Raw genomic sequence first — 24,939 nt, forward strand, 5'->3', positions numbered from 1 at the left:
CCCTCCTCCAGATCATCTACATAAATGGTAAATAGCTGAGGCCCCAGCACCGACCCCTGGGGCACTCCACTAGTCACCAAGTGCCCTGCTCCTATTTCTCTGTACCCTGACGATTCAGGGTCAAAAGAAGTGGCCACTCTGATGAGGTGCTGGAGGAGGCCCCTGTGAATGTGTGACACAATTTGTTCTGCTGCTAATTTAATATCTTCACTGAGACTGCGAGAGGGGGATGGACGCTCCTGTAATTCATAACTCACCAGGTTGTTCTCCACCGGCCTGTAAATCTCCGTGTTTGAAGCTCTTCCCAAAACAGAACAGCCAGCCCTGAAAATAGGACAAGTCAGAAATGTCACCCTTCGCGGCTCTCTCAACACGAACCAGCAGCACCCCCTGCTGTTCACCTTCACTTCACGCACCGCTCCCCAAAGAATTGACACGCTCGTTCGTGCCCTCTTGTTTCTGAGCAAGGGGTTCGGCCGCACGGTGGTTAGCACCGCTCCCTCACAGCGCCCGGGTTCAATTCCAGCCTGCCTGGGTGGAGACTGCACGTTCTCCCCATGTCTGCGGGGGTTTCCTCCGGGTACTTCCACAGTCCAAAGATGTGTAGGTTAGGGTGGATTGGCCATGCTAAATTGCCCCTTAGTGTCCAAAGATGTGTAGGTTAGGGTGGATTGGCCATGCTAAATTGTCCCTTAGTGTCCCAAAGATGTGTAGGTTAGGGTGGATTGGCCATGCTAAATTGCCCCTTAGTGTCCAAAGATGTGTAGGTTAGGGTGGATTGGCCATGCTAAATTGCCCCTTAGTGTCCCAAAGATGTGTAGGTTAGGGGGATTGGCCATGCTGAATTGTCCCTTAGTGTCCAAAGATGTGTAGGTTAGGGTGGATTGGCCATGCTAAATTGCCCCTTAGTGTCCCAAAGATGTGTCGGTTAGGGTGGATTGGCCATGCTAAATTGCCCCTTAGTGTCCAAAGATGTGTAGGTTAGGGTGGATTGGCCATGCTAAATTGTCCCTTCGTGTCCAAAGATGTGTAGGTTATGTGGATTGGCCATGCTAAATTGTCCCTTAGTGTCCAAAGATGTGCAGGTTAGGGTGGATTGGCCATGCTAAATTGTCCCTTAGTGTCCAAAGATGTGTAGGTTAGGGTGGATTGGCCATGCTAAATTGTCCCTTAGTGTCCAAAGATGTGTAGGTTAGGGGGATTGGCCATGCTAAATTGTCCCTTAGTGTCCAAAGATGTGTAGGTTAGGGTGGATTGGCCATGCTAAATTGTCCCTTAGTGTCCAAAGATGTACAGGTTAGGGTGGATTGGCCATGCTAAATTGTCCCTTAGTGTCCAAAGATGTGTAGGTTAGGGGGATTGGCCATGCTAAATTGCCCCTTAGTGTCCAAAGATGTGTAGGTTAGGGTGGATTGGCCATGCTAAATTGTCCCTTAGTGTCCAAAGATGTGTAGGTTATAGGGAGAGTGTACAAACTCCGCAGTGACCTGAGGCTGGAATTGAACGCGGGTCCTTAGTGCCATGACGCAGCGGTGCTAACCCGCTGTGCCACCCTGTGGGGTGATTCGAATCTGAGACTGAACTGCAGTGTGACTGGTTGTGTTTCAAAGAGCTTTGCTGCCCTCTATTGAACTGATGAAGAATTTCAGAACAGGTTCCTTCTCCAGTCAGATTGACGTGCCTGTTCTTATGGTCAATAGACACCGCAGTTCATAAGAACATAAGAACATAAGAAATAGGAGCAGGAGTAGGCCATCTAGCCCTTCGAGCCTGCCCCGCCATTCACTAAGATCATGGCTGATCTGTTGTGGCTCAGTTCCACTTTCCCGCCCTCTCCCCATAACCCTTAATCCCCTCTCTCATCAAAAACCCATCAACCCGCGTCTTAAAAATATTTAGCGAGGCAGCCTCCACCACTTCAACGGGCAGAGAATTCCAGAGATTCACCACCCTTTGAGTGAAGAAGTTCCTCCTCAACTCCGTTCTAAACCGCCCCCCCCCTTTATCTTGAGGCTGTGCCCCCTAGTCCTACTGTCCTTTCTGAGCAGGAAGAGTCTCTCCACCTCTATCCTATCCATCCCATTCATCATCTTATACGTCTCAATGAGATCTCCCCTCATTCTTCTAAACTCTAACGTGTACAAGCCTAGTTTATTCAGCCTCTCCTCATAGCTCAACCCCCTCAACTCCGGTATCAGCCTAGTGAACCTCCTCTGCACTCCCTCCAAGGCCAAAATATCTTTGCGCAGGTGCGGCGCCCAAAACTGCACACAGTACTCCAGCTGCGGCCTCACCAATGCCCTATACAGCTGCAGCAAGACCTCCCTACTTTTATATTCAATCCCCCTCGCTATGAAGGCCAGCATCCCATTCGCCTTCCTGACCACCTGCTGCACCTGCAGGCTGGGTTTTTGCGACTCATGCACAAGGACCCCGAGGTCCCTCTGCACCGTCGCCTGCTGCAGTTTTTCGCCCCGTAAGTAATAGTCCTTCCTACCATTCTTCCTACCAAAGTGGACCACCTCACACTTGCCAACATTAAATTCCATTTGCCATTTCCTGGCCCATTCGCCCAGCCTATCTAGATCCTTCTGCAGACTCTCCACACCCTCCGCACAATTTGCCGTTCCCCCAATCTTGGTGTCATCAGCAAATTTCGACACCCTACACTCGGTTCCCTCCTCCAGATCATCTATATAAATGGTAAATAGCTGAGGCCCCAGCACCGACCCCTGGGGCACTCCACTAGTCACCATCCGCCAATCCGAATAGCACCCGTTGACCCCCACTCTCTGCCTCCTATTTGACAACCAATCCCCTATCCACGCTAACACCCTACCCCCAACTCCATGTCCCTCAACCTTCTGCAATAACCTCTTGTGAGGTACTTTGTCAAACGCCTTCTGAAAATCTAGAAAGACCACATCCACCGGCTCTCCTCTATCCACCGCCCTAGACACATCCTCATAGAACTCCAGTAAATTTGTCAGACACGACTTCCCTTTAATGAAACCGTGCTGCGTCTGCTCTATCAAGCAATTCCCTTCAAGATGCCTCACAATTTCCTCCTTAATGACAGATTCTAACATTTTACCTACCACAGACGTTAAACTAACTGGCCTATAATTCCCCGCCTTTTGCCTGGCACCCTTCTTAAACAACGGCGTAACATTAGCCGTTTTCCAATCATCTGGCACTTCCCCGGAATCCAGCGACGTCTGGAAAATAACCACCAAGGCATCCACTATCACCTCCACCATTTCTTTCAGGACCCTCGGATGCATTCCATCCGGTCCTGGGGACTTGTCCACAATCAGCCCCTCCAGTCTGTCGAGCACCGCCTCTCTAGTAACAGTAATGTCATTAAGACCCTCCAGTCCTACCACCTTTCCATCGCTAACACCCGGCAAATTATTCACGTCCTCCTCCGTGAAGACAGAAACAAAAAAGTTATTCAATACCTTAGCCATATCCCCATCCCCTACCACTAGGTCCCCTTTCTCATCCGCTAAAGGACCAACGTTCACCCTAGCCAGCCTCTTCCTTTTTATATATTTATAAAAACTCTTGCTATCCTTTTTTATATTAAGCGCTAGCCCAGCTTCATAGTTTCTCCTACCCTTCTTTATCAACTTCTTTGTCAATCTTTGTTGACATTTAAACCTCTCCCAATCCTCTTCTCGCCCACTACTCTTAGCTACTCTAAACACCTCCGCTTTTAATTTAACACTTTCCTTCACCTCCTTCGTTATCCACGGCTTATTACCTCTCCTCCTACTATCCTTTTTGACCATCGGAATAAATTTCCACTGAGCACCAAGAAAGATCTCCTTAAAGATCCTCCACTGCTCCTCAACAGACCCTCCCTCCAACGCGCTCTCCCAGTCCACATTCGCCAATCATGCCCATTTTCCATCATGCCCCCTCAGTGGTGAGTTTCACCACCTCATGCCGGCCTGGAGCGGTGAAAGATTGTTGGGATTTAATATTCAACCATCTGAGATTTTATTTGTTGTAAGAACGTTCAGTGTTTCTTCAGCCCCAACTGAATATAACGTGCGGAACGCGGCACCTTTTGAGTGATAGTCACAGAAGTTAACAGATCTGTGGGTCTTTCGGAAGGTTCTCAGTTGAATGATCGAAGAACGCAGCCCATCATGAAATCCCCAGAGTGCAGAAGAAAGTCATTGAACCAATCGACTCTGCACCGACTCTCTGACTAAGCATCCCACCCAATCCCAATTCACAAAACCCCACATACTTACCCCACTAATCCACCCTAACCTACACATCTTTGGACACTAAGGGACAATTTAGCATGGCCAATCCCCCTAACCTACACATCTTTGGACACTAAGGGACAATTTAGCATGGCCAATCCACCCTAACCTACACATCTTTGGACACTAAGGGACAATTTAGCATGGCCAATCCACCCTAACCTACACATCTTTGGACACTAAGGGACAATTTAGCATGGCCAATCCACCCTAACCTACACATCTTTGGACACTAAGGGGCAATTTAGCATGGCCAATCCACCCTAACCTACACATCTTTGGACACTAAGGGGCAATTTAGCATGGCCAATCCACCCTAACCTACACATCTTTGGACACCAAGGGACAATTTAGCATGGCCAATCCACCCTAACCTACACATCTTTGGACACTAAGGGACAATTTAGCATGGCCAATCCACCCTAACCTACACATCTTTGGACACTAAGGGACAATTTAGCATGGCCAATCCACCTAACCTACACATCTTTGGACACTAAGGGACAATTTAGCATGGCCAATTCACCCTAACCTGCACATCTTTGGACACTAAGGGGCAATTTAGCATGGCCAATCCACCTAACCTACACATCTTTGGACACTAAGGGGCAATTTAGCATGGTCAATCCACCCTAACCTGCACATCTTTGGAGTGTGGGAGGAAACCGGAGCACCCGGAGGAAACCCACGCAGACACGGGGAGAACGTGCAGACTCTGCACAGACAGTGACCCGAGGCCGGAATCGAACCCGGGTCCCTGACGCTAAGGCAGCAGGGTTAACCACTGTGCCACAGCTTTGGGCGATCGAAGCACATTAGCAGAGAAACCGGTGGCACATCAGTGCCACGATGTGCCAGTGTGAACAGATACCAGTTGAGATACGTTTGCAGAGGTCTACTTCTCCCCTGGTTCCAGTGAGAAATATCAGGGCTACTCAGCCGGGTTATATTCATCATTGGATCTAAAATGCTCCACTATATTCTAATTTGTGTTCATAACAGGTCCCACAAAGCAGGCAGATACCAACCCCTGCACACTGGGTCTTGTCATAGAGTCATACAGAGCAGGAAAGGCCCTTTGGCCCATCGAGTCTGTACTGACAATATCTACCAGTGAAGCCGTGCTAATCCCTGTACTTCTCCCGTATCCTTGAACATTCTGATATTTTAAGTCTTATCCACATATTTATTAAAGCTTGTCAGGTTTCCAGCCTCCACTACCTTCCCAGGCAGCACATTCCAGATTCCCACCTCCTCTGGATGAAAAATGCTTTCTCAAACTCCCTCTGAATCTCCTCCCCCTCATCCTAAAACTATCCCCCTCGTGAGTGACCCCTCAACCAAGGGGAACAGCTGTTCCCTGCTCACCCTGTCCATACCACTCATAATCTTATATACCTCAGTCCTGTCCCCCTCCTCGGCCTTCTCTGCTCCAGAGAAAACAATCCAAGCCTGTCCAGTCTCTCCTTAGAGCTCAAATGCTCTAAGGCAGCATCCTGGTGAATCTCCTCTGTACCCCCTCCAGTGTAATCACATCCTTCCTATAATGAAGTAACCAGAACTGCACACAGTACTCCAGCTGTGGCCTCCCCAACGCTCTGTACAACTCCAACATTACCTCCCTGCTCTTGTACTCTATACCACAACTGATAAAAGCCACTGTCCCTTTTTAACCTCTTCACCTGGTCTGCCTCCTTCAGGGATCTGTGGATAATTACCCCAAGATCCCTCTGTTCCTCTGACCTTCCCAGTCTCCTTCCCTCGTCTTGTCAAAGTGCACCACCTCGCACTTTTCAGGGTTAGACACCACCTGCCCAACCTGTCTATATGTCACCTTACTACCGGAAGGACGTGGAGACCCTGGGGAGAGTGCAGAGGGGGTTTACCAGGATGCTGCCTGGTATGGAAGGACTGGGTTATGAGGGAAGATTGGGCAAATTGGGGCTGTTTTCCTTAGGAAGACAGAGAATGAGGGAAGATCTAATAGAGGTGTATAAGATTATGAAGGGTATAGATAAACAGTGGTAAGCTTTTTCCTAGATTGGAAACAAATATTACGAGGGGCCACGGGCTTAGGGTGAAGGGGGCGAGGTATAATTTGGATGTTAGAGGGAGGTTTTTCACACAGAGGATTGTGGGGGTATGGAATGCTCTGCCAAGTAGGGTGGCGGAAGCAGGCACGCTGGAGTTGTTTAAGGGATACTTAGATAGGCACATGAATGGAATAGAGATGGAGGAGACTGTTTTAAATGAGGATCAAGAGCCTTGGGACATCCATGGGAATCTATTGATTCCTATGGACCTTCCAACATATTTTCTGGCTCACTTGTTTTACTTTTGAGCTTCTGGGGATTCCCTTGAATGTTTGTATAAGATGTGCATGTTATTGATGTTTTTCTCTTTTAACCTCCTCCAGCCCCCTACACCCCCTCCCTATCTCTGTAACCTACAGCCCCCGACACCCCCTCCCTATCTCTGTAACCTCCTCCAGCCCCATACACCCCCTCCCTATCTCTGTAACCTCCTCCAGCCCCCTACACCCCCTCCCTATCTCTGTAACCTCCTCCAGCCCCCTACACCCCCTCCCTATCTCTGTAACCTACAGCCCCCGACACCCCCTCCCTATCTCTGTAACCTCCTCCAGCCCCATACACCCCCTCCCTATCTCTGTAACCTCCTCCAGCCCCCTACACCCCCTCCCTATCTCTGTAACCTCCTCCAACCCCCTACACCCCCTCCCTATCTCTGTAACCCCCTCCAGCCCCCTACACCCCCTCCCTATCTCTGTAACCTCCTCCAACCCCTACACCCCCTCCCTATCTCTGTAACCCCCTCCAGCCCCCTACACCCCCTCCCTATCTCTGTAACCTCCTCCAGCCCCCATACACCCCCTCCCTATCTCTGTAACCTCCTCCAGTCCCTCTACACCCCCTCCCTATCTCTGTAACCCCCTCCAGCCCCCTACACCCCCTCCCTATCTCTGTAACCTCCTCCAACCCCCTACACCCCCTCCCTATCTCTGTAACCTCCTCCAGCCCCCTACACCCCCTCCCTATCTCTGTAACCTCCTCCAGTCCCTCTACACCCCCTCCCTATCTCTGTAACCTCCTCCAGCCCCCTACACCCCCTCCCTATCTCTGTAACCTCCTCCAACCCCCTACACCCCCTCCCTATCTCTGTAACCTCCTCCAGTCCCTCTACACCCCCTCCCTATCTCTGTAACCCCCTCCAGCCCCATACACCCCCTCCCTATCTCTGTAACCCCCTCCAGCCCCCTACACCCCTTCCCTATCTCTGTAACCTCCTCCAGCCCCCATACACCCCCTCCCTATCTCTGTAACCTCCTCCAACCCCCTACACCCCCTCCCTATCTCTGTAACCTCCTCCAGCCCCCTACACCCCCTCCCTATCTCTGTAACCCCCTCCAGCCCCCTACACCCCCTCCCTATCTCTGTAACCCCCTCCAGCCCCCTACACCCCCTCCCTATCTCTGTAACCTCCTCCAGCCCCCACTAGCATCCGAGATCTCGACACTCCTCCAAGGCGATTCAGTCCGCCTTGTTGTCCAACGAGGGGCATACACGCGATGGGTCGTACTTGGGCTGCTCTTGAATGTTTCGAGATTGGCCTAGTGCTTCATGTCGTTAGTGTGTGCTTAAACTGGACCAGATACTGGGCAACACGACAGCTCAGTGACTATCACTGATTGCTGTGCAGACACATGGATCTGGGCCGGTGTCTGTGGGAGTTTGCACATTCTCCCCGTGCTTGCGTGGGTTTTCTCCGGGTGCTCCGGTTTCCTCCCACACCCCAAAGATGTGCTATTAGGCTGATTGGTGGAACAAACTGTCCCTAAATTAGTCTCCCCTCAATGTGGATGGCCATAAGCATAGACAAGGGTCATGGGTGGAGGGGGGACTGGTCATGTTAAGATGGCGGCGTGGGCTCGTTAGGCCGAAGGGCCTGTTTCCCGGGCTGTGTTGTTCTTTGTCTTTGTTCTATATCTTCCTGTAACCTCCAACCATCTCCACGAGTAACAACCTTCCCTCTTGGTGTCGTCCGCAAACTTTGCTTCACGTTCTCCCCACAGCTTCATTTATTTATTAGCGTTACGAGTCACTTTATATTAACACTGTAATGAAGTTATTGTGGCAATCTCCTAGTCACCACACTCCTGTTCGGGGACACAGAGGGAGAATTTAGCACGGCCAATGCACCTACCCAGGACATCTTTCGAGTGTGGGAGGAAACCCACACAGACACGGGGAGAATGTGCAAACTCCACACAGACAGTGACCCATAAGAACATAAGAAATAGGAGCAGGAGTAGGCCATCTAGCCCTTCGAGCCTGCCCCGCCATTCAATAAGATCATGGCTGATCTGAAGTGGATCAGTTCCACTTTCCCGCTTTCTCCCCATAACCCTTAATTCCCCTGTCTATCAGAAACCTATCTACCCGTGACTTCAATATATTTAGCGAGGCAGCCTCCACCACTTCAACGGGCAGAGAATTCCAGAGATTCACCACCCTTTGAATGAAGAAGTTCCTCCTCAACTCTGATCTAAACCGCCCCCCCTTATCTTGAGGCTGTGCCCTCCAGTCCTACTGTCCTTTCTAAGCAGGAAGAATCTCTCTACCTCTACCCTATCCATCCCCTTCATTATCTTATACGTCTCTATAAGATCCCCCCTCATCCTTCTAAAGTCCAACGAGTACAGACCCAGTCTATTTAGTCTCTCTTTATAGTCCAACCCCCTCATCTCCGGTATCAGCCTAGTGAACCTCCTCTGCACTCCCTCCAAGGCCAAAATATCCTTGCGCAAGTGCGGCGACCAAAACTGCACACAGTACTCCAGCTGCGGCCTCACCAGTATCCTGTACAGATGCAGCAAGACCTCCCTGCTTTTATATTCAATCCAATATCCCTCCTATATCTCCCACCATGAATCTTACAGTTATGCCCCCCCAGTAACAGCTACATCCACCCGAGGAAATAGTCTCTGCACGTCCACTCTATCTATCCCCCTCATTATCTTATAACCCTCTATTAAGTTGCCTCCCTTCCTCCTCCACTCTAAAGAGAAAAGCCCCAGCTCCCTCAACTTTTCCTCATAAGACCTACCCTCCAAACCATAAGACCTCCCTGCTTTTATATTCAATCCCCCTCACTATAAAGGCCAGCATCCCATTCGCCTTCTTGATGACAAGGCTGGGAATCGAACCCGGGTCCCTGGCGCTGTGAGGCAGCAGGGCTAACCCACTGTGCCACACGTATGTACAAAAATAAGGGTCCCAGTATTGATCCTTGTGGTACACCACTGGACACCAGGCCTCCAGTCATTCAAACAGCCCTCTACAACTATTCCTTGTGCAGCCAGTTTTGAATCCATCTCGCCAACTTTCTCTCAGTTCCATGTACTCCAATCAGCCTCCCAAATGGGATCTTGTCAAAAGCTTTTCTAAAATCCAAATAAACTACAGCAACTGAACTTTCCTCATCCACAAAATTCGAACAAAATCACCTCCAAAATTCATTGGTTCCGTCGTGTTGGATTGGTCTGCATTTGACTGTGCAAGTCTGGTTACAGATCGATGCTCACTGTGCTCGAGTGATTGAGCCTGGGTGATGACTCAGAGCAAAGTCAGCCCGTGCCGCGGAAGCGACTCGAAGCCAGAGCTTGATAAGTGTTGAGTGCGGACATTTTGTGATTGCGGGGATATTTTGCAACTCTTGTAAGTCAGCATGTTACCCACTTAGAAAGGAGTGTCATCTCCACGCAGCTCTGAGAAATATCAACTCTACCACGGGCTCAAGGTCGAAAAGGGAGCACGTGTTAGCGGGACTCACTTCACCTCATTCAGCCTTATCCTTCCCCTTCCTCCACTTGAAGCAGGAATTAGCCAAGATGTCCTTACGTCAAACAATCCAAACCTTGGTTAGGCCGCATTTGGAGTATGGCGTGCGGTTAAAGAACAAAGAACAACCCAGCCCGGGAAACAGGCCCTTCGGCCCAACGAGCCCGCACCGCCATCTTAACAATGTGTTTTCCCTCCTCCACCCTTGACCCAAGTCTACGCTTATGGCACTCCACATTGGAAACCAGATTGAGGGGAGAATAATTTAGTGACAATTTGTTACACCAATCGGCCTAAGAGCACATCTTTGGGGTGTGGGAGGAAACCGGAGCACCCGGAGAAAACCCACGCAAGCACGGGGAGAATGCGCAAACTCCCACAGACACTGACCCAAATCCATGTATCTGCACAGCAAACAGCGATAGTCACTGAGCTGTCGTGGTGCCCAGTATCTGGTCCAGTTTAAGCGTACACTAACGACGCAAAGTACTAGGCCACTCTCGAAACATCCAAGAGCAGCCCTCGCACGACCCACCGCGTGTACGCCCCTTGTTGGACAACAAGGTGGACCGATGCGCCTGTGGAGTAAAACGGTTCTGGTCGCCACACTCCCAGAAGGATGTAGAAACTTTGGAGAGAGTGCAGAGAAGGTTCACCAGGATGTTCCCTGGTCTCGAGGGTGTTGGCTATGAGAAGAGGTTGGACAAACTGGGATTGTTTTCACTGGAAAGACAGACGGGAGACCTGGTCTACAAAATGATGCGGGTGGATAGTCAGAGGGTTTTTCCCCCAGAGTGGAAGTGTCAATTACGCGGGGGGGCACAGGTTCAGGGTGAGAGGGGGACAGTTTAAGGGAGATGGGAAGTTTCTCACGCAGAGAGGGGTGGGTGTCTGGAAGGTGCTGCCAGAGGAGGGGGGTGGGAGCAGGGACATTAACAACATTTAAGAGATGGGTACATGAATAGGGAGGGAATAGAGGGATACGGACCGAGTAAGGGCAGAAGGGTCTTTAGTTCAATTAGAGCATCATGATCGACACAGGCTTGGGAGGGCTGAGGGCCCTGTTCCTGAGCTGTACTTTGTAATATATGCCAGAATTTGAAGCAGCCCCGGGGGGAGACTGGGTTGGTTTAAAAAATGATCCACTCACAAACGTGTCTGGGGCAGACTGGAGTGCAGTACCTCTGAGTGCGACAGATCACAGTCATCATCGAGAACACCACCCCCACAGCAAGGCCAAGGTCCGCATTCAGCAGGATTACAGCCAGCCAAGTTACAACCCAGACCATCTGAAACCAAAAACAGACAACGCCGCTCATTAGGTGCATCCAGCAGTGAGGGGGTGGGGGACTGCAGAGTCACACGGCCAACTTTACAATCATACCAAACAAGAAAGATCCCAGGTGCAGGGTTCCAGGTTTGCACATTCTCCCCGTGTCTGCGTGGGTTTCATCTGGGTGCTCCGGTTTCCTCCCACAGTGCAAAGATGTGTAGTTAGGGTGGATTGGCCATGCTAAATTGCCCCTTAGTGTCCAAAGATGTGTAGGTTAGGGGGGATTGGCCATGCTAAATTGCCCCTTAGTGTCCAAAGATGTGTAGGTTAGGTGGATTGGCCATGCTAAATTGTCCCTTAGTGTCCAAAGATGTGTAGGTTAGGGTGGATTGGCCATGCTAAATTGCCCCTTAGTGTCCAAAGATGTATGGGTTAGGGTGGATTGGCCATGCTAAATTGCCCCTTAGTGTCCAAAGATGTGTAGTTTAGGGTGGATTGGCCATGCTAAATTGTCCCTTAGTGTCCAAAGATGTGTAGGTTAGGTGGATTGGCCATGCTAAATTGTCCCTTAGTGTCCAAAGATGTGTAGGTTAGGGTGGATTGGCCATGCTAAATCGCCCCTTAGTGTCCAAAGATGTGTAGGTTAGGGTGGATTGGCCATGCTAAATTGTCCCTTAGTGTCCAAAGATGTGTAGGGTAGGGTGGATTGGCCATGCTAAATCGCCCCTTAGTGTCCAAAGATGTGTAGGTTAGGTGGATTGGCCATGCTAAATTGTCCCTTAGTGTCCAAAGATGTGTAGGTTAGGGTGGATTGGCCATGCTAAATTGTCCCTTAGTGTCCAAAGATGTGTAGGTTTGGGTGGATTGGCCATGCTAAATCGTCCCTTAGTGTCCAAAGATGTGTAGGTTAGGGTGGATTGGCCATGCTAAATCGCCCCTTAGTGTCCAAAGATGTGTAGGTTTGGGTGGATTGGCCATGCTAAATTGTCCCTTAGTGTCCAAAGATGTGTAGGTTAGGGTGGATTGGCCATGCTAAATTGTCCCTTAGTGTCCAAAGATGTGTAGGTTAGGTGGATTGGCCATGCTAAATTGTCCCTTAGTGTCCAAAGATGTGTAGGTTAGGGTGGATTGGCCATGCTAAATTGTCCCTTAGTGTCCAAAGATGTGTAGGTTAGGTGGATTGGCCATGCTAAATTGTCCCTTAGTGTCCAAAGATGTGTAGGTTAGGGTGGATTGGCCATGCTAAATTGTCCCTTAGTGTCCAAAGATGTGTAGGTTAGGGTGGATTGGCCATGCTAAATTGTCCCTTAGTGTCCAAAGATGTGTAGGTTTGGGTGGATTGGCCATGCTAAATTGCCCCTTAGTGTCCAAAGATGTGTAGGTTAGGGTGGATTGGCCATGCTAAATTGTCCCTTAGTGTCCAAAGATGTGTAGGTTAGGGTGGATTGGCCATGCTAAATTGTCCCTTAGTGTCCAAAGATGTGTAGGTTAGGGTGGATTGGCCATGCTAAATTGTCCCTTAGTGTCCAAAGATGTGTAGGTTAGGGGGGTTAGCAGGGTAAATATGTGGAGTTACAGGGCCTGGATAAGATACTCTGTTGGAGAGTCAGTGCAGACTTGATGGGCAGAATGGCCTCATCCTGCTCTGTAGGGGTTCTATGAATGCCCGATCTCTGTTGGGTTTGTTGAGATGAGCTCACTGCTTGTTTGCAAGCTGATTGTTTGAATTTTTACAGTGAGCCCCGCCATGTGATAGAATTGACCCAAACTTACAAAATCCATCTTGCTGACTCTCCACAATTCTGGAAGATCCTGAAACTGGAGGAACATGTGGCGTAGGCTGGTGACGTTGATACAAGCCAGGACTGCCTGAGAAGACAGGTTGTTTTATTCATGTTATCTCTGACCTCCATTGCTGCCGACTTGCCTCACACAAAAACGAGAATTGGCATTGAAGCAAAACATTCACTGATAAACGCAAATTTCTCCCCCTCCTCTTTCAGCTCCATGTATTCCCTCCAAATCGCGGACTTCGGCCTTTTCGGGTAGGCCCTGTTGCTGCTTGGGCCTACTCAGCAGAAACTCTGCTGCCTGGATCTGTCAAGGACGTCAGAGGCTGCGCCCAGCCCCTGTGATTCAAGGCCCGTAGCAAGCTGGCTGACCCTCAGGAGAGTCACTCACATTGCTGAGGCTCTGGAGTCACATGTAGGCCAGACCGGGTAAGGACAGCAGATTTCCTTCCCTTCCGGAGTGAACCGTGACAGAAAATTGCTGGAAAATCTCAGCAGGTCTGTCAGTATCTGTGGAGAGTGAACCAGATTGGTTTTCAACTATGGTTCCAAGACAAACTACTATGGCGGGATTCAAACTTGTGCCTCCTGGCCTGTGGAATATTGGGACAGTCCCATTATCACCACACGGGCGATGCAATGGGTTAGCACTGCTGCCTCATAGCACCAGGGACCCAGGTTCGATTCCCAGCTTGGGTCACTGTCTGTGTGGAGTTTGCACGTTCTCCCCGTGTCTGCATGGGTTTCCTCCAGGTGCTCCGGTTTCCTCCCACAGTCCAAAGATCTGTTGGTGAGCTGGATTGGCCATGTTAAATTGTCCCTTAGTGTACAACAATGTATAGATTAGGTGGACTAATTATGCTAAATTGCCCCTTGGTGTCCAAACATGTCAAGGTTAGGTGGATTGGCCATGCTAAATTGCCCCTTAGTGTCCAAAGATGTGTAGGTTAGGGGGATTGGCCATGCTAAATTGCCCCTTAGTGTCCAAAGATGTGTAGGTTAGGTGGATTGGCCATGCTAAATTGCCCCATAGCGTCCAAAGATGTGTAGGTTAGGTGGATTGGCCATGCTAAATTGCCCCTTAGCGTCCAAAGATGTGTAGGTTAGCTGGATTGGCCATGCTAAATTGTCCCTTAGTGTCCAAAGATGTGTAGGTTAGGTGGATTGGCCATGCTAAATTGCCCCTTAGTGTCCAAAGATGTACAGGTTAGGTGGATTGGCCATACTAAGTTGTCTCTTAGTGTCCAAAGATGTGCACATTATAGGGATGAGCAGGGTCATGGGGTTACAGGGACTGGGCCTGGATGAGACACTCTGTTGGAGAGTCAGCGCACACTCGATGGGCCGAATGACGTCCTTCTGCACTGGAGCGATTCTATGCTTCTAGAACTGTACCGTCCACCTCAAGGGGAAGAATTCAGGGGAACCTTTTTGATGTCAGGTTTGAAGTAGAAACGCGTGTCGGCGCAGTTTCCCCTGTCCAATGCCCTCAGAGGATGGCCCAAACTCCTGTCTCCTCTAGCAGTTCAAGATGGCTCCCTGTTGCCCTGACGACGAAAGGTTTCTCAACTACAGGGCTGAGGGGAAGAGGGCCCAGTTTCGGAAGTCCCCACCTCAGGCCCGCACGTTTCCGCTTTGGGATCGTTCTTCCCAAAATGCATCGCAGAGAGGACGGAATTCTTGGAACTCCCTCCCTCTTCTGGAGAACACAGGCCGGAATTTTCCCATCCCGTCCGCCGCGGGATTCGGAGCGGGCAGAGGCCGGGGTGGGGGGGGGTGCGCACCGTGGAAAGGTCTCGGGATGAGCGAGGCCGGAATTTCCCGCCCACCGAGGGAATTTGACACGACACAACATCTAAGGCTGAGAATACCGGATTGGTCGGAGTGGTATAAGCAGGTGACATTTTGGGAAGGCTTTTCTTCGCTCACCTTGGGAAGGAAGTAAAACAGGGGGCCAACCGAGAGTAAGACCACCAGGATGACGAGGCAGGTAAAAAACCCAGCAAGCTGTAAAAAAAAGAACAGAAAAAGGGCAAATTATGCACGATCCCTCGGAACGTCCACCTGTCCTCAAAGCCCAGTGGCCTAGCACCTCTTAAGCCTGAGTTGGTAGGCCCCAAGCCGCAGTGAAGGCCCCTTCGGCGCAAATTCTCGGTTGACCCCCCCCAACCTCGGTGAGGTCTGACCATCGAGCGCCCCCCCCAGGCGAAAGTTTCAAAAAAAAAAGAATCCCAGGGCGCTCGCTGAAACAGAATGGGGAACTTCTCTGCAAGCCCACAGCGCCGTGGAATCCCTGACGGAGACCGTTCAGCCCCGTCAGGTCTGCGCCGGCCCTCCAAAAGAGCCTCTTTCTCGAGCCCTTCGTCTCCATGTCCCGTCACCCTGCCCTGGCTCACAGTTCCCGACCTTGCTGTCGACCGTTCGCGGGTCGTTTACCTCATTTTTTTTTTCCTGGGATCTTGCTGTGCACAAGTTGGCTGCTGGGTGACAGTGACTGCAATTCCAGAGGTGTCTCATTGGCTGGACGGCCCTGAGGTGGTGAAAGGCGCTATAGAAATGCGAGCTTTTTCCCGCCCTCTCCCCCGAGCACTCCCAAGTTGTTGCGCTCCATTGAAAAGCGGGATAGACTAACCCATAAACATCTCCACACACATATTCCTGGTGCCAGGCTGGCACTGCCCAAGGGGCACCCTAGACTGGCACTACCCACGGCACTCCCTTGCCCCCCCCCCCCCACCCCGGTCAGCTGGGAGGGGTCTCAATAGCCTCTGACCCCACCAGCGAGGCCATCACAACCTGGCGCCATTTTGGATCCCTGCCAGTGGGAACCCCCACCCCCAGCAGGGTTGGAAATGTGAGCAAGGCTGGAGAACACCGTCCCAGGCTCCCAAATGTCAGGATGTAACCGGTGACAGCTTTGTATTGGATGTCACGTGTGACCAATGAGAGCAAGATGTCAGGGTCAGCTGACCCAGAAAAACGATGGAACCAATCACAGAGTGACGTAATCGTCAGCTGACTCTCTATAAATAAGGAACTACGTGGAACAAAGAGCAAAGGAACAGGCCCTTCGGCCCTCTAAACCTGCACCGACCATGTTGTTTGAACTAAAACCCCCTACCCTTCCGGGGGCCATATCCCTCTATTCCCATCCTATTCATGGATTTGTCAAGACAGCCCCTTAAAACTCACTATCGTATCCGCTTCCACTCCCTCCCCCGAGTTCCAGGCACCCACCACCCTCTGTGTAAAAAAATCTGCCTCATACATCTCCTTAAACCCTGCCCCTCGCACCTTAAACCTGTGCCCCCCCGCGTAATTGACTCTTCCACCCTGGAGAAAAAAAGCTTCTGACTATCCACTCTATCCATGCCCCTCATAATCTTGTAAACTTCTATCAGGTCTCCCCCTCAACCTGTGAGGAGAGAATTGCGGGAAGCTTGGAATGGCCCAGGGTGAGGCCTCAAGTTTGGAGTAATGATGTTTCTTTATTAAACTCTTTAGAAGCTGGAGTAATTTTTGTTGTATTTTCATTAGCTGGACTTTGGAGAGTTCCTTCTGAAGAAACGCTGAACGAGATTCCAGTGCTGATTTTAGTCAGCCTTACACCATTCCCCAGGTCCACCTCCTCCCACCAGCACTTCATACCATAAAAGTAGAACATAGAACAGTACAGCACAGAACGGGCCCTTCGGCCCTCAATGTTGTACCCAGCTATGTCCAAACCCAAGATCAAGCCAGCCCACTCCCTATCATTCCGGTGTGCTCCGTATGTCTATCCAATAACCGCTTCCTAAAGTATCCGACTCCACCATCACAGCAGGCACTGCATTCCACACCCCAACCACTCTCTGAGTAAAGAATCTACCCCTGACATAAGAACATAAGAAATAGGAGCAGGAGTAGGCCATCTCGCCCTTCGAGCCTGCCCCGCCATTCAATAAGATCATGGCTGATCTGAAGTGGATCAGTTCCACTTTCCCGCCCTCTCCCCATAACCCTTAATTCCCCTGTCTATCAGAAACCTATCTACCCGTGACTTAAATATATTTAGCGAGGCAGCCTCCACCACTTCAACGGGCAGAGAATTCCAGAGATTCACCACCCTTTGAGTGAAGAAGTTCCTCCTCAACTCTGATCTAAACCGCCCCCCCTTTATCTTGAGGCTGTGCCCTCTAGTCCTGCTATCCTTTCTAAGCGGGAAGAATCTCTCTACCTCTACCCTATCCATCCCCTTCATTATCTTATACGTCTCAATAAGATCCCCCCTCATCCTTCTAAACTCCAACGAGTACAGACCCAGTCTATTTAGTCTCTCTTCATAGTCCAACCCCCTCATCTCCGGTATCAGCCTAGTGAACCTCCTCTGCACTCCCTCCAAGGCCAATATATCCTTGCGTAAGTGCGGCGCCCAAAACTGCACACAGTACTCCAGCTGCGGCCTCACCAATGCCCTGTACAGATGCAGCAAGACCTCCCTACTTTTATATTCTATCCAATATCCCTCCGATATCTCCCACCATGAATCTTACAGTAATGCCCCCCCCAGTAACAGCTACATCCACCTGAGGAAATAGTCTCTGCACATCCACTCTATCAATCCCCCTCATTATCTTATAACCCTCTATTAAGTCGCCTCTCATCCTCCTCCAGTCTAAAGAGAAAAGCCCCAGCTCCCTCAACCTTTCCTCGTAAGACCTACCCTCCAAACCAGGCAGCATCCTGGTAAATCTCCTCTGCGCCCTCTCCAATGCTTCCACATCCTTGTTATAGTGAGGTGACCAGAACAGTACACAATATTCCAAATGTGGTCTCACCAAGGTCCGGTATAGTCGCAGCATAACCCCCACGGCTCTTAAACTCAAACCCCCTGTTAATAAACACTAACACACTATAAGCCTTCTTCACGGTTTAGAACCAGGAATCACAGTCTCAGAAAGGTCCCTGACAGAGTAGACCACTTAGGAGTGAGTTGAGGAGACATTTCTTCACTCAGGGGTTGACAAATGTGTGGCACTCCCTGCCACAGAAAGCTGTGGGGGCTACGTCACTGAATATATTCAAGAGAGAGTTTTTTTTTATACTTTAATAGCATCAAGGAGTTTGGAGGGAAGGTAGGAATATGGTCTTGAGATTATAGACTCCTGACAGTGCAGAAGGAGGCCATTTCACCCATTGACCACAATCCCACCCAAGTCCTATTCCCATAACCCGGAAGTTTACCCTAGCTAATCCCCCTGACACTAAGGGACAATTTAGCACTGCCAATCCACCGAACCCACGCGTCTTTCCGACTGTGGGAGGAAACCAGAGCACCCGGAGGCAACCCACGCAGACATGGGGAGAATGTGCAAACTCTACACAGACAGTGACCCGAGCCGGGAATCAAACCCGGGTCCCCTGGCACTGTGAGGCAGCAGTGCTAACCACTTCGGACAGTGGGAGGAAACCGGGTCACCCGGAGGAAACCCACGCAGACACGGGGAGAATGTGCAAACTCCACACGGACGGTGATCGAAGGCCGGGAATCGAACCCGGGACCCTGGCGGTGTGAGGCAGCAGTGCTAATCTGCTGTGCCACAAATGCCACCCTCGATACAGGATGAGCCACGATTATAATGAATGGAGGAGTGGGCTCGAAGGAGCAAATGGCACACTCCTGCTCCGACCTTCTAGGTTTCTGTGCTGCCAGGTTCGATTCCCGGCTCGGGTCACTGTCTGTGTGGAGTTTGCACATCCTCCCCGTGTCTGCGTGGGTTTCCTCCGGGTGCTCCGGTTTCCTCCCACAGTCCAAAGTGGTTAGCACTGCCTTGTCACAGCGCCAGGGGACTCAGGTTCGATTCCCGGCTCGGGTCACTGTCTGTTTGGAGTTTGCACATTCTCCTCGTGTCTGCGTGGGTTTCCTCCGGGTGCTCCGGTTTCCTCCCACAGTCCAAAGTGGTTAGCGCTGCTGCCTCACAGCGCCAGGGGACCAGGGTCAATCTTGGCCTCGGGTCACTGTCTGTGCAGGGTTTGCACATTCTCCCCGTGTCTGCGTGGGTTTCCTCCGGGTGCTCCGGTTTCCTCCCACAGTTTTTCCAGCATTTTCTGCCCTTATTTCCTCATGAGCTGAAGTCTCTTATTCCCTGGCAACCCTTCCGGTTAACCTCCCCTGAAATCTGTCCGAGGCTTTTGAAGTCCTTCCTAAAGTGTGGGGGCCAGGGTTGGACACAGTCGTCCAGGTGATGGCCTCTGAGCAAAGTTTTGTGCAGCTGGAGTACAGCTCATGAGAATTCCCGGGAGCTCGTTTTCACTTCCGTTCTCTGAGCGTTATCACAGTCTCAAACAACGGACTGTCCCGACAAGGAATCCAAAAGAATATTCCAGGATTTCTTTGCGAGTGAAATGGTGGTACCTGTGTGGTGCTGCCCGCACTCTCGAGAATATCGCTTGTAGCCAGTGATGCCGAACTTGGAAAGCAGGTGAAAAGGGAAGAGATCGTGTTAGAGATTCCATGAGCCAATAGTTCCTATCAAACAGTGACAAAAATATGTTAATGGAGACGTGTGGGGCAAATATCTGTCTTTGTTGGCCACTTTTCCCACAGAAATCAGCCTAACTGGGAGTGACTAAAAGACCCTGTGGGTTTCGGAGTCTCTCTCTGCTGCCATTAATGGCAGCACGGTGGGTTAGCACTGCTGCCTCGCAGCGCCAGGGACCCGGGTTCACTTCCAACCTCAGGTCATTGTCTGCGTGGGTTCCCTCCAGGTGCTCCAGTTTCCTCCCACAGTCTGAAAGATGTGTAGGTTAGGGTGGATTGGCCGTGCTAAATTGCCCCTTAGTGTCCAAAGATGTGTAGGTTAGGTGGATTGGCCATGCTAAATTACCCCTTAGTGTCCAAAGATGTGTAGGTTAGGGTGGATTGGCCATGTTAAATTGCCCCTTAGTGTCCAAAGATGTGTAGGTTAGGGTGGATTGGCCATGCTAAATTGCCCCTTAGTGTCCAAAGATGTGTAGGTTAGGGTGGATTGGCCATGCTAAATTGCCCCTTAGTGTCCAAAGATGTGCAGGTTAGGGTGGATTGGCCATGCTAAATTGTCCCTTAGTGTCCAAAGATGTGTAGGTTAGGGTGGATTGACCATGCTAAATTGTCCCTTAGTGTCCAAAGATGTGTAGGTTAGGGTGGATTGACCATGCTAAATGTATGGGGTTACGGGGATAGTGTGTGGGAAGAGGTCCTATGTAAGATGCTCTTTCAAAGAGTCCGTGCAAGCTTGATGGGCCAAATGGCCTCTTTCTGCACTGTCGGGATTCTTTGACGAACTGGGACTTGTGTAACGAAGGTACCCCATAAGCTTTCCGGGGATAGTGTGTGCTTCGCTGTCACAGACCTGGTTGGGATCAATCTTGTATCTGTGCTTGTCTGCGTAGATCATCGCCAGTGATACAGACACAGCGTATCCCACAAAGGTAATTGCAATCGTGTCTCCAATTATATTCGGGATGCTCCACACAGCCGGCAGTTGAGGTTTTGGGAATCTAGGCGGAAAAATGTAAAAAAAAGGGTTAGTCTTTTCAGCTTTCGAAAGAGATTAGGACATTGATGGAGAAGGTAGAAGGATCCCAGTTTAACGTGGTTGTGTTGGCAGGGTGTTGTCAGAAGCTCCCTCAGTTCGTGGCTGGAAAGAGATTTCCTGGTGGCGCAGCAGGTTAGCACTGCTGCCTCACAGCGCCGGGGAACCGGGTTCGATTCTCAGCTCGGGTCACTGTCTGTACGTTCTCCCCGTGTCTGCGTGGGGTTTCCTCCCACATTCTGAAAGAGGTGCTGGTGAGGGTGGATTGGCCAGGCGAAAATCTCCCTCAGGGTAACCCGAACAGGAGTGTGGCGACTTTTCACAGTAACTTCATCGCAGTGTTAATGTAAGCCTCACTTGTGTCCTTGGGAGAGTGGGTTCTATATGTTAACCTTCAGTGCTGGAGACCCTTAAAAATATCGTCTCAATCTCCGGAAAGCTTCGTTGTTAGAATCTGTCCCTCCAGGCGTGTCCGAACGTTTGCCGACGTGGGGGGAGATCCCAATGTTTGGGGGAGGGGGGGAGGGGGTGGCTGGACGAGACAGGGGGGAACCCTTACCGTGACGTATTTAAATAACACTTCCTGGGCATGGACCTCATGACGCCAACAACAGGGACGGTGGTGTGGCGAGATCTCGTTGGCGGGATTGGCGATTTTGTGCCCCTCTGTGGCCACAGAGGCAAAATTCTCAGCCAGCCGTTTGGCCCTTCGAGCCTGCTCCGTCATTCATCGCGATCATGGCTGATTGTCTAACTCAATGGCCTCATCCTGCTTTCTCCCCATTGATCCCGTTCGCCCCCAAGTGCTATATCCAGCTGTCTCTTGAATACATTCAATGTTTTGACTACTTCCTGTGGGAATGAATCCCACAGGCTCCCCGGGTGAAGAAATGTCTCCTCATCTCCGTCCTGAATGGTCTATCCCCAATCCTCAGGCTGTGACCCCTGGTTCTGGACTCCCCCCACCATCGGGAACCCCCTCCCTGCATCTACCATGTCCGGTCCTGTTAGAATTTTATAAGTCTTTCCGTGTAGGCCGGACTAGAATTTTGGCGATGGGTAGGTCCGGCAACTTTTGATTCCAAGGCAGTGGACATGAAAGCAATGTGAAAGCAGCACAGTGGCACAGCGGGTCAGACAAAGAACATAAGAACATAAGAAATAGGAGCAGGAGTAGGCCATCTAGCCCCTCGAACCTGCCCCGCCATTCAATAAGATCATGGCTGATCTGTCGCTGCTCAGTTCCACATTCCCGCCCTCTCCCCATAACCCTTAATCCCCTCGCTTATCAAAAACCCATCAACCCGCGTCTTAAAAATATTTAGCGAGGTAGCCTCCACCACTTCAACGGGCAGAGAATTCCAGAGATTCACCACCCTTTGAGTGAAGAAGTTCCTCCTCAAATCCGTTCTAAACCGCCCCCCCCTTTATCTTGAGGCTGTGCCCCCTAGTCCTACTGTCCTTTCTGAGCGGGAAGAGTCTCTCCACCTCTATCCTATCCATCCCATTCATCATCTTATACGTCTCAATGAGATCTCCCCTCATTCTTCTAAACTCTAACGAGTACAAGCCTAGTTTATTCAGCCTCTCCTCATAGCTCAACCCCCTCAACTCCGGTATCAGCCTAGTAAACCTCCTCTGCACTCCCTCCAAGGCCAAAATATCCTTGCGTAAGTGCGGCGACCAAAACTGCACACAGTACTCCAGCTGCGGCCTCACCAATGCCCTATACAGCTGCAGCAAGACCTCCCTACTTTTATATTCAATCCCCCTCGCTATGAAGGCCAGCATCCCATTCGCCTTCCTGACCACCTGCTGCACCTGCAGGCTGGGTTTTTGCGACTCATGCACAAGGACCCCGAGGTCCCTCTGCACCGTCGCCTGCTGCAGTTTTTTGCCACGTAAGTAATAATCCTTCCTACCATTATTCCTACCAAAGTGGACCACCTCACACTTGCCAACATTAAATTAAAGAACAAAGAAGAACACAGCACGGGAAACAGGCCCTTCGGCCCAATGAGCCCACGCCGCCATCTTAACAATGTGCTTTTCCTCCTGACCCATGTCTATGTTTATGGTACCCCCATTGGAAACCAGATTCAGGGGAGAATAATTTAGGGACAATTTGTTACACCAATCAGCCTAAGAGCGCATCTTTGGGGTGTGGGAGGAAACCAGAGCACCCGGAGGAAACCCACGCAAGCACGGGGAGAATGTGCAAACTCCCACAGACACTGGCCCAGATCCATGTATCTGCACAGCAAACAGTGATAGTCACTGAGCTGTCGTCTTGCCCATCTGTTGGTCCAGTTTTAAGTGTACACTAACGACGTGAAGTACTAGGCTACTCTCGAAACATCCAAGAGTAGCCCTCGCACAACCCGTGTGTACGCCCCTCATTAGACAACAAGGTGGACCGACACACCGGCAGAGTAAAAGAGACAAAACATCAACACATGTAGCATTAGATTTCCAGGAACGTTCCGAAGTTCTGATCCTTATTTAAAACCGTCTCCTATATCCCTCCATCCCTGTTTCACTCATGTGTCTATCTAAGTAAACCTTAAACAAGTCCAGCGTGCCTGCCTCCACCACCTTACTTGGCAGTGCATTCCATACCCCCACTCCCCTCTGTGTGAAAAACCTCCCTCTAATATCCGAATTATACCTCCCCCCCTCACCCTTAGCTCGTGACCCTTCATGATATTTGTCTCCAATCTAGGAAAAAGCCTGCCACTGTTTACTCCATCTATACCCTTCATTATTTTATACACCTCGATCAGATCCCTCCTTAATCTCCGTCTTTCTAAGGAAAAGAGCCCCAGTTTACCCAATCTTTCCGCATAACCCAGTCCTTCCATACCAGGCAGCGTCCTGGTAAACCTCCTCTGCACCCTCTCCAGGGTCTTAACAGGTCTACCCTTCATCATGTAACTCCCCTCGACATTATTCCTTCCAAAATGCGTCACCTCGCATTTATCAGGATTAAATTCCATCTGCTGCCTCACAGCGCCAGGGACCCGGGTTCGATTCCCGGCTTGGGTCACTGTCTGTGTGGAGTCTGCACATTCTCCCCGTGTCTGCGTGGGTTTCCTCCCACAGTCAAAAGACGTGCGGGTTAGGTACAACGGCCGTGCTAAATCGCTCCTTAGGGTCAGGGGGATTAGCAGGGTAAATGTGTGGGGTTGCTTGGGTGGGATTGTGGTCAGTACAGACTTGATGGGCCGAATGCTCTCCTGTACTGTAAGGATTCGATGAAAATCCCTGGACGGGAGCCACAAAAGGTCTTATTCAGGTTGGTCACTCTCGCGCACCATTCCTTCCGATGCTCCAAACGATCTCGAGAAAGATCAGCTCACCCTGCTGGGATATTTCCCACAACCTGGACGTTGCAGCTTTCATCGAGGGATGTGGCAAATGTGACTGCGGTGGCCAGGATAATCTGTGAAAACGCAAAGCGCCTGGTTACACCCAACATTTTTAGTCAACTCCAGACCATAACACCTTCAGCACATCTCACGGACCAGAAGCCAGCAAAATATTCCTGAATTTGTTGGCTCAAAAATGCCATGCCTCAGTGGTTAGCACGCTTCTCAGTTGCAAGCTTGTGGGTTCACGTGGGGCGGTATGGTGGTTACTACCCGCTGCCTCAAAGCGCCAGGGACCCGGGTTTGATGATGGCCTTGGGTCACTGTTTGTGTGCAGAGTCTGTATGTTCTCCCCATGTCTGGTGGGCTTCCTCCGGGTGCTCTGGTTTCCTTCCTCAGTCCAAAAGATGTGTAGGTTAGTGTGGATTGGCCATGTTAAATTGCCCCTTAGTGTCCAAAGATATGCAGGTTAGGTGGATTGGCCATGCTAAATTGCCCCTTAGTGTCCAAAGATGTGTAGGTTAGGGTGGATTGGCCATGCTAAATTGTCCCTTAGTGTCCAAAGATGTACAGATTAGGGTGGATTGGCCATGTTAAATTGCCCCTTAGTGTCCAAAGATGTGTAGGTTAGGGTGGATTGGCCATGCTAAATTGTCCCTTAGTGTCCAAAGATGTGTAGGTTAGGGTGGATTGGCCATGCTAAATTGCCCCTTAGTGTCCAAAGATGTGTAGGTTAGGGTGGATTGGCCATGCTAAATTGTCCCTCAGTGTACCTGAACAGGAGTGTGGCGACTGGGGGATTTTCACAGTAACTTCA

The 24,939-nt window shown here is 50.6% G+C and overlaps 1 protein-coding gene across 1 annotated transcript in view; it reads right to left on the reverse strand.

Moving 5' to 3' along the window:
• Nucleotides 1-24,939, reverse strand: part of slc26a10 (solute carrier family 26 member 10) — a gene marked incomplete at its 3' end in the record, with an annotated part of 37,230 nt that overhangs the window by 1,953 nt on the left and 10,338 nt on the right. Inside the window, exons 6-12 of the mRNA XM_080184990.1 lie at nt 24,114-24,196; nt 20,572-20,719; nt 19,596-19,709; nt 15,131-15,208; nt 13,185-13,280; nt 11,321-11,427; nt 258-324 (exon numbers count right to left, since the gene is read on the reverse strand). Coding sequence (XP_080041116.1) covers nt 258-324; nt 11,321-11,427; nt 13,185-13,280; nt 15,131-15,208; nt 19,596-19,709; nt 20,572-20,719; nt 24,114-24,196 — 693 coding nt within the window. The remainder of the gene's footprint in view (nt 1-257; nt 325-11,320; nt 11,428-13,184; nt 13,281-15,130; nt 15,209-19,595; nt 19,710-20,571; nt 20,720-24,113; nt 24,197-24,939) is intronic.

The sequence above is a fragment of the Carcharhinus amblyrhynchos genome, unplaced genomic scaffold (assembly GCF_965287045.1).
Source record: "Carcharhinus amblyrhynchos unplaced genomic scaffold, sCarAmb.v2.hapA chromosome_1103, whole genome shotgun sequence".
In the NCBI taxonomy this organism is placed as follows: domain Eukaryota; kingdom Metazoa; phylum Chordata; class Chondrichthyes; order Carcharhiniformes; family Carcharhinidae; genus Carcharhinus; species Carcharhinus amblyrhynchos.